A 13,639-nucleotide genomic window follows, 5' to 3' on the forward strand; every position below is an offset into this window, starting at 1 on the left:
GGTTTCTGAGTCCCATAAAGGAGCCGATGAGCCACATTTTTTCTTTTTCAATGTTAGTAATGAAAAATCCGTCAAGTTAAATATTCGATTGTTTTCATGTTTTGCTTAAATAAAAAAAGATTTCAAACCTTTCCTATTAGTAAGTGGTTGATATTTCGTTTGTTTCTCATTCAATTTTGCCTTTTTTGATTTGGAAATGTTGATTTAAATAAAAAAGAGTGTTCGAGGGTCTCGATGGATTTGACATGGACAATGTGAGCACTCTCAAAATCGAAGGGAGGAAAAAGAAAAAAGGCGGTAATGGACAATCCTTACAAGTTTTGTTAATCAAATAATTGTGGTGGAAATATGAATATCTTAATATCTTGAAAATCGCGGTTTCGCAATGTGCCTATTTCGGGACTTGAAACTCCAATATTTTTATGTTCAATTTATATAATCTAAACAAAAACATCATTTTTATCAAATAAAATAAGTAATGTTGAATGCATACATGTAAGCTTTAGTTGCAATAACGTGGATTTCCAGTTACGATCTTCACTACATGGAGAGTCACTTTGTGTGCTTACTATGATCAATTACTATTTAAGATAGAGCTTAGTGCTCTAATCAATGATGGCTTAAAAAGAAACAGGCAAGTAGCAGATTTGTAATGAAAATGGACCCGACTTGGATCGGTTGTCGCCGTGTCAAGCTGAACAGACGCCGGAGGACGCGTATGAATAGTGCCGGAGTGACTCACCAAACACACGCCGTACGTGCCTCCTCGCATGCAGCACGCCGGAAACACGTACCTCACGACGTGTCCTCCTCCGCTGCGCCGGTGTCTCTGCGGCGGCTCATTATAAAGAAGCCGGTGCGCGGGTGCAGTGGCGTGGTGTTCGTGGTGTCGAGTCCGCCGGGAAGAAATGACGTCTCTAGCACCGTGGAGTGGACGCGGGTTGTTCGATCCTTTCTCTACTGACATATGGGACCCATGGGACATCAGGCTGGACACGCTCTGGGACACTGGTGGTCGCCGGAGGGGGGCCGGCCGCGACGAGACCACCGCCGTCTCCCGCACCAATACCGACTGGCGTGAGACCGAAAACGCCCACATCTTCACCGTCGACCTCCCCGGTTTGTCACCGACTCACCATGGCCTTCTATAAACAGTTTTCGACTAATTGTTGGATCTTCTTGTCGGTCTTAATATTGTTCTCTTTTTTTTACGTACAAAGGGGTGAGGAAGGACGAGGTGAAGGTGGAGTTGGAGGAGGGGAACGTGCTGAGGATCAGCGGGGAGTGGAAGAAGGAGGAGGAACAGACGACCGACACCTGGCACCGGGTAGAGAGGAAGCGGGGGAGGTTCGCGAGAAGGTTCCGGCTGCCGGAAAACGTCAACCTTGAAGAGATCAAGTGCTCGCTGGAGAACGGGCTGCTGCAGATAACGGTGCCCAAGAAGGAGACCTCCGGGCAGCAGCAGAATGTCAGGACCATAACCATAGGCTGATGAAGATGAATCTGATGTCCATCGTCCTTCCTCGTGCTGCTGCTGCTTCTCCTAGAGTGGCCTAGTGGTCGCGTATATATATGCAAAGAGGTAGTGGTTTAGAGCGTATGGCTATACGCATTGGATTTACTGTAAAAGGTCCTCTTTGGAGATATCTGTGCATCTGCATGAGGGCCTTTCGTATTTGTCTAGCTTTTTAGGAGGTTGGTTGCATTTGCATGGCAATCTGATCTCTTCCTCCCTGTCTTTGAAGAAGTTGGTGTGTCTCGGTCTTAGAAGCAGTTGGTGTGCATGTAGTTGTCTATGATAGTCCCAGTCTCAACCATGTGTAATAATGCATCATGAAAGTTAGTCTTTTAGTTGATTTTTGATTTTGGCTTTATGTCTTGAGATCACCGCCTCGTCTTCATCTGTTCTTTGTGTGGACAGAGGGAGAGAAAGATGGAGAGAGAGCGATCTGAAGTAACAATTGCACCGTCGGCTAAGCTGTGAATGAACAAAGTGATCCCACGAAAACGTCAATTGCACTGAGCTTGTTGAATGAAAGCGCGGAACATGAGCAGTAGTAAACTGCGCGGCGTAATGGTGAAGCTTGGTACTCTTTATCACTTCTTTGCATCACATGCGGCTTCAAGTAGGCGAGATCCATCATCCTTTTTGGATTTTCGGGGAAAGCTTGCTCCCTCTCTGTGTGTGTATGTGTGTGTGAGTGTTTTCATTCTGGTCGAGTCCTTGCAGTGTCGTGACAGGATTGTAACACAATCCCGCCCTCTTCCGACCATCTGCATCTTTGCTGTTCTAACACATATCTGAAACTGTAAATCCACTTCGCATTTGAAGAAAATCGGCCGCATAATTTACCTAATTTTCGCAGAAGCTTCAGGTGGGCACAAGTGTCGGGGAAAGAATACAATTTCAAGACGGCTGCCTTTCTTGGTTAAGAGAAACCGTGCGTGGTACTGCTTTGATGAACTGTAGCCAGAAGAGATCAAGATGAAGAGGCAGGAAATATACTGTTTTGAGCAATTCGGTCTTTTCAATCTATATGGAAGGCGGAAGGAAATTTGGGCTTGGTAGCATGAGTTTGGACCTCGAGTGCATCATCAAGAATTCACCACAGTGCCCCTCTAAAGGGAAAAGGTCAGCTTATCCAAGGCCTATAGAGTTTTAGACAACAGTAGGGAAGGAAGCTACACGAACGATCTTCTGCAACTAAGAATAGAGCCTGGTGGTAGAGACCGCAGTCTCGGTGTGGATCGAAGGATGAAATTTTCCCTAGTTGCTTCCTTTGAAAATCCTGGGGGTTTACATTTGGACTAATCAAAGCAGGAAGTGGCTCCCAGGTGTCCACCAACATGATATCTTTGATAGAAAAACTTAAAATAAACCAAATGATCAATTGCCAGGACATCTTCAGTCCACAAAAAAAAATGCGTTTCCTTGTTGTATTGAGATAAATGCAGACAAGACCTGCGTATCAAACGATAAAAAGCAAGTGCACTGTGGAAATATTGATTCGGTGAACCTTCCAACTGCTGCAACTCCACTAGTGTCTATGCCAACCATGTATGTTATCTCCCTCCAGGGAAGTAGTTGCTCCAAATAAGCTCATGAGCGTCAACATGCACTTTAGTGTAGAAAAACGGTGTGCTTGATAAAAGCAAATGCATGGTGGAAACTCCAATTCGCTGAACGTTGCAACCGCTGCAACTCCATATCTGTGCTAACCATATACGTTGTAATCTCCTTCCAAGGAATGAATTGTTGCTACAGTCGATCTAAGTTCACGAGCATCAACAGTGACTTTAATGTAGAAAAACAGAGGGTTAGGATCATGGACGCGGATCCATCAAAAACTATGTGTGCCCACTGATCTTTCTTGTCATGTGTGCGCCATGAATTTAGCAGCACTCACCGGAAGTCATGAGTTTCATGGAAGAATAACATCTAGATATTCGCACTTGTGATCCACGATTAGAAACTAAGTCTTTAATGAGTTTTGAAAACATGGTTTATGTGGTTGGAGGACCTGTCAAAACCAAATTTTTTACTTTTTGAAACCTGGTTTTTGCTTGGGTGACAAACATTGAGTTGTACATCATAGCATTATTTACAACCAAATTTGTTGAAGATATTTATCATAATAGCCAAAGCAATGTGAACAGTGCCTTTTCTTTTTTCCAAAAGGTCGCTTTGGCTGAAAAAAGCAGGTTAAGTTGTTTTGGAAAGAAAAAAAAAAAGGTTTTCAGAAATTTGAGATGATCCAAACACCCTCAAAGCGACATTTAAGAAGCATTCTTGGACGTCGTCTTGAATGTGTATCCAATGGCACCCAAAGGGAATATCTGCATGAACCATGTAATTCAGATTTGGGAAATGGTTACAGTTGCAAACTAAAAATGTAATCAGATAATTGAGAATACTATATTGCTTTTAATGAAATGGCCTTTGGGTGACGGTGAATATGGGGAATGATTCGGTGGCTCAGCCCTCTGACTCTGTCCACACGTGTTAAGCCACGTAGCGTTTTTGTTTTTCAGTTTGCCTTTTTCTTTTTTTGTGAAAACCACCTTCGACAAAAGCCAGACAAATTGATACGCAATGGTGGACAACAAGATGGGGCATTGCATTAGGCAGAGAAAATAATTTGGCGGACAACATTGCAGACAACTTGCTCAGCCCATGCACGTCTCTGCCCATAATGGAGACGAAAGCCAGAAGCACAACCGCCACCCACAGGAAGACAATATGGGTCTCTTTGATTCTGCGCTATACCAGGAACCTTCATGCTAATTTGCCTCTATGGAATTATATGCAACAGCAGTAAGAATCTACATGAAGCTGACAGGGCATAAGTCATTTGTGAGAGACCATATTCACTTGAAAAAGTGGAAGGTTAGTAAATGGGCCAAATCGGAACCCACCATCTCTTTTTCTCACTATGGCATGTCCTCCATAGAATGTATCTGAAGCAAAGAATATGTTGTTCAAGCGGAAAAATGGACTCCTAAAATGGTGGTAAATGTGATCAAACTTGTTACCTTCCATGAGTCCAGAAAGAGATCTCATCTCTTCATCCATATAACTTGCCAAAAATCGGATATTTAGGATTCACCACCATTTTTACGACTTCAAAAAACTACAGAAATGGATTCCACTTACCAGAAATGCAGGATATTGTCTAAAAAACCGAAATTGAGAAGTTCGTATCTCAGCAAAGTTTTCTGCTCATCGAGGAAGTTCAGCCACGGCCCGACTCTCTTACTTGCCGTGTGCGTTTTCGCCAATTCCTCCGCCTTCTCGCCGACAGCCGGATATAAAGGCCAACAGAAGCCCCCAACTCCCTGACTTTCCTCGCTCTCCTCTCTCTCTTCCCGCGAAGTCTAATGGGTGATTGATTATAGGCATTACGAAGCTAGCCTCCGTTGCAGAGCAAGGAAGAGAGTGGGAGTCCGTGGCCTGCCTGTGTCGTTTCTCGTCCTTCTCTTCCGCTTTTCCGTGAGGTACTTTTCCTGGACTTCCGCTTCTCCGTAAGGTAGACGGCCGGCCGGTTGCCAATGCACCTCTGCTGCGAGCTTTGCTTGCGATTACTTTCATGGATGCCTTTTTATTTTTAAATTCCGTTTCTGGTTACTGAGCAATTTTGGTCCGGCCGTAGCTGAGCTTCCTATATATTCGATTTTTTGCAAGTTACATGGATGAACAGATGAGATCTCTTTCATGAAAGGTAACAAGTTTGATGCCTCCGTTGCAGAGTGAGGAAGAGAGTGGGAGTCCGTGGCCTGGCTGTGTGGTTTCTCGTCCTTCTCTTCCGCTTTTTCGTGAGGTACATTTCCTGGACTTCCGCTTTTTCGTGAGGTACATTTCCTGGACTTCCGCTTCTCCGTGAGGTAGACGGGGAACCCAAGTCGGGTCGCTATTTGCACTTCTCGATCCAGATTCTATTATGACGAGGTCCCAAACCATGGGATCGGATCTATAGTTAGCCATTCAAGCCAAATGTTTTTGGAGAAATTCAGTTTAAGATTTCAGGATTTGTATTCATGCCACCTGTTAAAAACGTAGAAAGAAGGGTCCTACCTAGGAATGTTAGATCTTAAGGATCTCGATCTGTGGTGAAGCAAAGGTTGAGACGAAGAAGAAACAAACGAAGGATTTGTAAAATCCTTTCGATGGTTTTTGAGATTTCCCGGCTAAATAAAAATAAAAGATTGATCTTTTCTATTCAAATGATTCGGCCAGGTATCGGATGCAGTCACTTGATTCTGAAAGGCATGCATGCTTTACAAGGAAAAGCAGGAGTTGAAAGGTAAAAAGGGAGCTCTAAGCTATAGAGCAGTGAGTCGTGTGAAAAGTTAAAATTTGGAGTTTTTAATATTATTAATTTTTGAAGTAGAAAATATTAGCTAAATCAAAAGTTAAAAGCAATATTGTATTCTCAATTATCTGATTACATTTTTAGTTTGCAACTGTAACCATTTCCCAAATCTGAATTACATGGTTCATGCAGATATTCCCTTTGGGTGCCATTGGATACACATTCAAGACGGACGACGTCTAAGAATGCTTCTTAAATGCCCGCTTTGTGGATCATCTCAAATTTCTGAAAACCTTTTTTTTTCTTTTTCTTTTGAGAACAACTGAACCTGCTTTTTTCTGCCAAAGCGACCTTTTGGAAAAAGAAAAGCCACTCACTGTTCACATAATTTTGGTTATTATGATAAATATCTCAACAAATTTGGTTGTAAATAATGCTATGATGTACAACCCATTTTTTGTCACCCACCAGGTTTCAACAAGTAAAAAATTTGGTTTTGACAGGTCCTCCAACCACATAAACCGTGTTTTTAAAACTCATTAAAAACTTAGTTTCTAATCGTGGATCACAAGTGTGAATGTAGGAGAAACGAGCAACGACTAGGCGAAATATCCATATGTCATTCTTCCATGAAATTCACGACTTCTGGAGAGTGCTGCTAAAATTCATGGGGCACACATGACAAGAAAGATCAGTGGGCACACATACTTTTTGATGGATCTGCGGCCATGATCCTAACCCTCTGTTTTGCTACATTAAAGTGCCTGTTGATGATGATCGTGAGCTTACATTGATGGGAGCAACAATTCATTCCTTGCAAGGAGATAAAAACGTATGTGGTTAGCACAGATATTAGTGGAGTTGCAGCAGTTGCAAGGTTCAGCGAATTAAAGTTTCCACCGTGCACTTGCTTTTATCAGGCACACTGTTTTTCTACATTAAAGTGCCTGTACGAGCTTATTGTTATCCTACATTAAAGAACAGATGAAGGCGAGGCTGAGATCTCAAGACATAAAAGCCAAAATCAAAGTGATCCGAGTTTAATGCAAAGCCCCATCTTGTTGTCCACCATTCTCTCGAGAGATCGCAAAGCGAAACTATCTCCTGTCTATTCAAACCAACTATTTCACTATCCTGGAAAGTATCTCCTGTCTGTTCAAACCAATTATGAATTGCTTTTTCATACAACCGTCGTTATGTACCAGTTCGTCCATGTTTTTGTAACGAAAATGGTGATTGTAGCTTGAATAACCTTGTTAGGTTTTTGTTATGAATCCGTACAGTACATTCCAAAAAACTAGTGGGCTTATCACACTGGCGTAGTTTGATTCTCCATTGAAAGTGGAAACTGGCTCATATGTTTCATTTTTCCTTTCATCTCAGTATAAGTTGCTTTTGTTTTATGCGGAAAAAGATGGGGAGCTTTATCCTTTCCCGATTGCCTGTTCTTTTCTTCATTATGAAATGTGCAGTGATGGAGCCACATGGTGGCTGGTCTCTCCAGTTTGGCCATGCCAGCCTCACAAAGTTTACTTATTTTTATGTTAATAATTTTATATTTTTGACAAAAGCAACTTATACAGTAAACAGTTTGGGATGCATTTAGAATAATTAATTTACTTCCCTTAAGAGGTTTAATGACATTCAATTCGTCCCTGGTTCCAAACACAGTGAAAAATCTAATCCAAAATTTACAGATATACAGATGGAATCCAGCCAACCGCGTTAATTTTGACACAACCCACAGAATTTCATCAAATAGCGGATGGCATTAACTACCATTCAAAGCTGGATTTCATTTCTGAATGTCACACTTTATTACTAATAGTTGTACCAATAAAGACACTTGCAGTATTTAAGGACAAAGACAAAGGCAAAATGAGTGCCTGACTATCATTTATCTAGAGGCTATATATATATATAAAGCATACTCTTGTATTCTACGAAGGAAAGAGGAACTTGTAAGCATATATTTATTATTGCAATCTCTCTTAACTTCATCTGTTCCTGAGAATCATAGATGGTCGGAAGGCAACTCCTCTTCTTAACTGTAAATGGCGGATGCACAACAATGTTCGAGTTGATGGGTGCTATGCTTTTCACTCAGGTCGCTAAACAGTCATAGATCTCTGAGGAGAAGGAAAAGGGAAAGAAACTTCGGCCTCTTCTGGGTATGTCTCCCCTCCTTATTTTCGTGGGGCTCTTTCCTTCTGAACGTCATTTTCAATAAGCTCTTTCAAGCGGCAGGTCTTGCACCAAAATTTAATTGATTCCCAGGGGAAGAAAGTCAGCTTCTTTTGTCACAATAAAACACCAGTTTGTCTCATATCTCCGACGTCCCCAAGATCCATGGTATCCAATGTTGTAAAATTTGGGTTTTCATTTCAACTGAATTGACGGGGCAGTTGATTTGTTTGAGTTATCATTTCCGTTGGACAATTTGTAGATAGGCTAAAAATATATTAAAAAAACATTTCTGAAAAAAATAAATGAATATAATAAATAGTTAATTAAATTAAATAATATTAAAATATGGATTTCTGACTTAGCCAGTGCAAATAAAACATTTTTTGTAACATTCCGTGGTATGGGATAGGTGTTCAGGACTTCAGTCAACCTTCTGACTTCTTCTCTGTAGCACATCGCTCACTAGTTGGTTGACTTAACTACTTTCTCGAGAGGTCATTTGTGATTACTCTGTCGAGAATAATAATCATGAAAGACTTTTGTTACTTGAACTAGTGATGATATATTTCATATGGTTTTTCTTGACATTGGCATTGGAAAGAAGGCTATCAAAAAGATATCAAGCCTCTTTGAAACCACCTTAGTTTCTTCCTCTTTTCCTGTTTAAAGCCTGAAATTAGTTTTACTAGTATCAGCTTTTCAGGCTTCTTATGTTTGGAACTTCTAGAATATGATGGACCATTCTGCATCCGTAGTCTGTGCAGTTAGGGCTTAACAATTTTTCTGTTACAGGTTGTGATCTTCTTACTATATGTAGGGGTTTTCATAATTCACAAAGCTTTTAATCCACTTTTCTCTCCTTCCGTGAGTTACATCATTAAAGCATTAAAGAAGGCTATCAGAAAGAAATCAACTCTGTCGTAAACCACCAGGATGTTTTCCTCTTTGTTTGGCAGCTCTGTTTGGAACCTGTTTGGAAAGGTAGGCCATCCTGCATCCATAGTCGTATACCAGAAAAATAGTCCTAGGAACTGGATTCTAGTTTGTGATATTCTTTAGAGCGATGTTCAGCTTGTATGATGTCTGTGGGGTTTCCACAACTCACTATTCCAAAGTTAATCCACTTCTCTTCCTTTGTGAATTGTGAGTTCCCTGAATGAATGATTTGTTTAAAATCACCATTACTAAACTAGTAAGGTTATGCTTAGCAAACATGTTTTTATAATTGCAGGCCAGGATGAAAGCTGAACAAATGAAGGCTGAGAAGCTTGCTATGGAAAGAGCAGCGGTTGAAGCTCAAAAAAGAGCAGAAAAAGAGGCTGCACAAAGGGCGGCTGAAGAAGCCTTGAAAAAAAAAGCTGCAGAAGAAAAATCTAGGACTGGTGGAGTAGTTGGTGGGTGTTTGCATTGTTTATTTTGTTTATTCTCAGTTATGTTGTGCATTTTATGTATACACGATAAACAGTGAATAGAATCTAAAAATTGTTTCACTTAATTATCTTGTGCAGGTGAATGCTTCACTTAACCTCTTTTATGAAAAGAGATTACAGTTTTGGTTTTGTCTATCAACTTAAACTATTGCTAGAAGGTCAAGCAAATGAACCATTTCTCCTCTCTCACTAAATCAGTTTTCTGTTTCAGTGGTCCTGTGTTTCTTGGTTATCCGTTGTGAGTAATTGTAGCCTGTGAAACTTCTTACCAACTTCAAGTGTGTACCATGTAAAAAAGCTTGAACAGTTTCAGTTTACTTTTTTGGCTCCCGTGCTTTTGTACAACTTAGTACTCTTAAATGAGGTTGCTTTCATATTTATATGCCAACCATGCATGTTGTCATCTCCCTCCAGGGAAGTAGTTGCTCCAAATAAGCTCATGAGCATCAACATGCACTTTAGTGTAGAAAAACAGTGTGCTTGATAAAAGCAAATGCATGGTGGAAACTCCAATTCGCTGAACGTTGCAACCGCTGCAACTCCACTAATATCTGTGCTAACCATATACGTTGTAATCTCCTTCCAAGGAATGAATTGTTGCTACAGTCAATCTAAGTTCACGAGCATCAACAGTGACTTTAATGTAGAAAAACAGAGGGTTAGGATCATGGACGCAGGTCTATCAAAAAGTATGTGTGCCCACTGATCTTTCTTGTCATGTGTGCGCCATGAATTTTAGCAGCACTCACCAGAAGTCGTGAATTTCATGGAAGAATAACATCTAGTTATTTCGCGTAGTCGTTGCTCGTTTCTCCTACACTCACACTCGTGTTCCACGATTAGAAACTAAGTTTTTAACGAGTTTTGAAAACATGGTTTATGTGGTTGGAGGACCTGTCAAAACCAAATTTTTTACTTTTTGAAACCTGGTTTTTGTTTGGGTGACAAAAAATGGGTTGTACATCATAGCATTATTTACAACCAAATTTGTTGAAATATTTATCATAATAGCCAAAGCAATGTGAACAGCCTTTTCTTTTTTCCAAAAGGTCGCTTTGGCTGAACAAAGCAGGTTAAGTTGTTTTAAAAAGAAAAAAAAGTTTTCAGAAATTTGAGATGATCCAAACACCCTCAAAGCGACATTTAAGAAGCATGCTTAGACGTCGTCTTGAATGTGTATCCAATGGCACCCAAAGAGAATATCTGCATGAACCATGTAATTCAGATTTGGGAAATGGTTACAGTTGCAAACTAAAAAATGTAATCAGATAATTGAGAATACAATATTGCTTTTAATGTTTGATTTAGCTAATATTTTCTACTTCAAAAATTAATAATATTAAAAACTCCAAATTTTAGCTTTTCACACGACTCACTGTGCTATAGCTTAGAACTCCCTTTTTACCTTTCAACTCCTGCTGTTCCTTGTAAAGCATGCCTTTCAGAATCAAGTGACTGCATCCGATACCTGGCTGAATCATTTGAATAGATAAGATCAATCTTTTATTTTTATTTAGCCGGGAAATCTCAAAAACCATCGAAAGGATTTTACAAATCCTTCGTTTGTTTCTTCTTCGTCTCAACCTTTGTTTCACCACAGATCGAGATCCTTAAGATCTAACATTCCTAGGACCCTTCTTTCTACGTTTTTAACAGGTGGCATGAATACAAATCCTGAAATCTTAAACTGAATTTCTCCAAAAACATTTGGCTTGAATGGCTAACTATAGATCCGATCCGATGGTTTGGGACCTCGTCATAATAGAATCTGGATCGAGAAGTGCAAATAGCGACCCGACTTGGGTTCCCCAGAACCTGGACTGTGGGAAATGTTAGGTCCAACACAACGCGCCTTCTTTTCTTTTTGACAACGAGCGGAGCCTCTAGTCGGAACGAAGGGATATCGCAGTCTCTCCGGCTGCCGCCGTTGAGTAGTACAGATCGGAGAAGTTTTCTACTTCGTCTTGTCTTGATCTCGTGTGCTTTCTTCTTCTCTAGTTCTGTTGTTCTTTTTTGGATTTCGTCGTTGTTTAAATGGTTGGTGGTCGGGGAGTGATGAATCTCGTTCGTTACAGCCATTTTATCAGAAATGTGCAGAATCCCACCGTTATTGTCTCATTCTGGGGGCGTTTGCAATCGTCATTTACTACCACCATCAACCATGACAAAGATCCCTCTTCCTCTGCATCATTTGACGACTACCCGTCATCGGAATTGGTGGGTTACCTGGTGAGCTCGTGTGGGTTACCTTCAGAAGCAGCCGCAGGCATATGCAGGAAGTTAGGAAGCAGGGCTAGCGTTCAAAAAGCGAGGATGATAATCGATTTCTTAAAGGAGAGCGGTGTCTCGGACGTCCATGTCAGGAAAGCAATCACTATTAGTCCCATATTGCTGTCATCCGAGCTAGAGAAGACGGTGAAGCCCAAGGTGAGGGCCTTCCTCGATTGGGGCTTCTCTGCCCGTGATGTTGGTCAGATCATATCGATGAATTATCGTATCCTGAGGTCAAGTCTCGAGAAGAAGATCATGCCCGTAGTTTCTGAGCTGAGAGCCTTCCTCCCCAATGACAAGAGGGCGTTTGTTTCTATGAAGAATTTCTTCTTCTGCTCGCTTCTGGGTCATGATGTGGAGAAAAGTATAGGGACCAATCTGTCGGCTCTGCGAAGGCTAGGCGTCGCAGACCGCTCTTTGTCGACCCTTTTAATACATTGGCCGATGCTACTGGGTAGGAAGCCATGCGCGTTAGAGAAGATGGTGGAGAGGGTTAAGGAATTGGGGATAGATAAGGATTCCCTTATGTTCCCCTACGCGTTGTTTACCGTCTCCACAATGACGAAGCCGGTGTGGGATGCCAAAGTCGACGTGCTGAAGGGAGCCGGATGGACTCAGGAGAACATTCTTCTAGCGTTTAACAAGTACCCGCTCTTCATGACCATCTCCGCGAGCAATCTGAAGAAAAAATTGGAGTACTTTGACCAGGAACTCGGTTTCAAACCTTCCCGACTCGCCGCGAACCCGACTCGCTTGTTGTTCAGCATAGAGAAGAGGGTGACGCCTCGGCTGGCTGTGAGGAAGATCTTGATTTCTAAGAAGGTACTCAAGGAGAGGGAGGGATCGCTCGCAATTCTGGACATGAAAAAAGATAGGTTCTACAGAGAATACGTGCTTAAGCATAAGGATAAGTATCCAGATATTCTTGAAGTTTACAGCAGCAATACTAAACTTGATTCTGATGGATAAGCTTGTTATTCACAAGTAACAGCCGCCCTTATGTGCATTTTGGTCTCTGTTTTGGGGCATTTTCAGGATTCTTGGTGGATGAAGTTTGTAGTTGTAATTTTGGTGCACCCAACCTCTTGGGATGAGTTAGGCGAGAAAGATCAGAGCTTTGGGGCAATCAGTAGTGGACTTCATATAGGCTTGCTTGTTTCATTCTGGCACCAATTGCGCATTTGGGCCCACATGCAGCTGTTGGAAAGGTGCTGTGGTGTGAATCCTTGTGGATAAGTTGTCATCAAGCCGATAAAACAAGAAGTTTTCTTCTCTTGGTGACGTTTCAAATCCCTCCTTGTTGTTTTACGTTTGATATGCTGTTTGAATACTGACTGTAATGAATGCTGGTTGCTTGCTTCCGATTCGTCTACCTGATATAATTTTTGTGGTTCCTATAGAATGAAATTCTATTGCTGTCTGGTTTCTCAATTGATGAATTGAGGTGGTAATGGTCATCCACTGATGTTCCATTGGTGTTGCTTACAGCTTTGCAGGTAAGAAGCTGCATATGGAGACGCATAATTTTGTGAGGCTAGCTCGACATACAGTTTTTCATACTTCTAGTTATTCAGCTCATCAGTATTCAGCATATAATTATGTAAACTAGCGGTTGATAATGTTAAGGACCAGCATCAGGTTTTCTCCAAAAGCTGTAGCTTAATAAGCGCTTGATATACACATTTTTCTTTGCTCTTAGGGCTTTGTGTGGGAACATCGAAAGCAGATGAAAAAAAAATACGGTTTCCATGTATTGGCAAAACATGTTTTACCAACATTTTGGAGTCCCAAATCCCACGAGTTGTTCAGAGCTTTCAATTGTGAGGCTTGTTTTGGCCATGCAGAAAAAGGGAGCTTGATTGCCGTTCCTCTTAGCTTGATGGAAAGAAGTGTTGCCACTTGCCAGCGACGCCGTATTCACAATACTGTTGAAATACAGCT

At 41.3% G+C, this 13,639-nt stretch overlaps 3 protein-coding genes across 8 annotated transcripts; all 3 read left to right on the forward strand.

Moving 5' to 3' along the window:
- Positions 1 to 908: 908 nt before the first annotated feature.
- Positions 909 to 1,990, forward strand: LOC116259572 (16.9 kDa class I heat shock protein 1-like). The gene is made up of 3 exons (XM_031637428.1): positions 909 to 1,119; positions 1,221 to 1,582; positions 1,922 to 1,990. The coding sequence occupies exons 1-2, from the start codon at positions 909 to 911 to the stop codon at positions 1,490 to 1,492; spliced, it is 483 nt and encodes a 160-aa protein (XP_031493288.1). The 3' UTR covers positions 1,493 to 1,582; positions 1,922 to 1,990.
- Positions 1,991 to 4,224: 2,234 nt separating this feature from the next.
- LOC116259152 (uncharacterized) lies at positions 4,225 to 9,704 on the forward strand. 6 transcript variants are annotated; one of them, XM_050078959.1, is made up of 6 exons: positions 4,225 to 4,995; positions 5,183 to 5,318; positions 5,735 to 5,801; positions 7,918 to 7,981; positions 9,229 to 9,391; positions 9,506 to 9,704. In XM_050078959.1, exons 3-6 carry the CDS (start codon positions 5,767 to 5,769, stop codon positions 9,520 to 9,522), a joined length of 279 nt encoding a protein of 92 aa, XP_049934916.1. In that variant the 5' UTR covers positions 4,225 to 4,995; positions 5,183 to 5,318; positions 5,735 to 5,766; the 3' UTR covers positions 9,523 to 9,704. The 6 variants fall into 6 exon arrangements, 4 of the variants coding, with proteins under 4 accessions (XP_049934916.1, XP_049934915.1, XP_031492677.1 ...); XM_050078958.1 differs by having other exon boundaries at positions 5,247 to 5,318; XR_004173867.2 differs by lacking the exon at positions 9,506 to 9,704 and having other exon boundaries at positions 4,225 to 5,318; positions 7,831 to 7,981; positions 9,229 to 9,366.
- A 1,541-nt stretch (positions 9,705 to 11,245) lies between these two features.
- Positions 11,246 to 13,396, forward strand: LOC116259299 (uncharacterized). The gene is made up of 3 exons (XM_031637039.2): positions 11,246 to 12,520; positions 12,734 to 12,975; positions 13,187 to 13,396. The coding sequence occupies exons 1-2, from the start codon at positions 11,462 to 11,464 to the stop codon at positions 12,932 to 12,934; spliced, it is 1,260 nt and encodes a 419-aa protein (XP_031492899.1). The 5' UTR covers positions 11,246 to 11,461; the 3' UTR covers positions 12,935 to 12,975; positions 13,187 to 13,396.
- Positions 13,397 to 13,639: the final 243 nt, after the last annotated feature.

Source organism: Nymphaea colorata, chromosome 8 (genome assembly GCF_008831285.2).
Source record: "Nymphaea colorata isolate Beijing-Zhang1983 chromosome 8, ASM883128v2, whole genome shotgun sequence".
NCBI classification, from domain to species: Eukaryota; Viridiplantae; Streptophyta; class Magnoliopsida; order Nymphaeales; family Nymphaeaceae; genus Nymphaea; species Nymphaea colorata.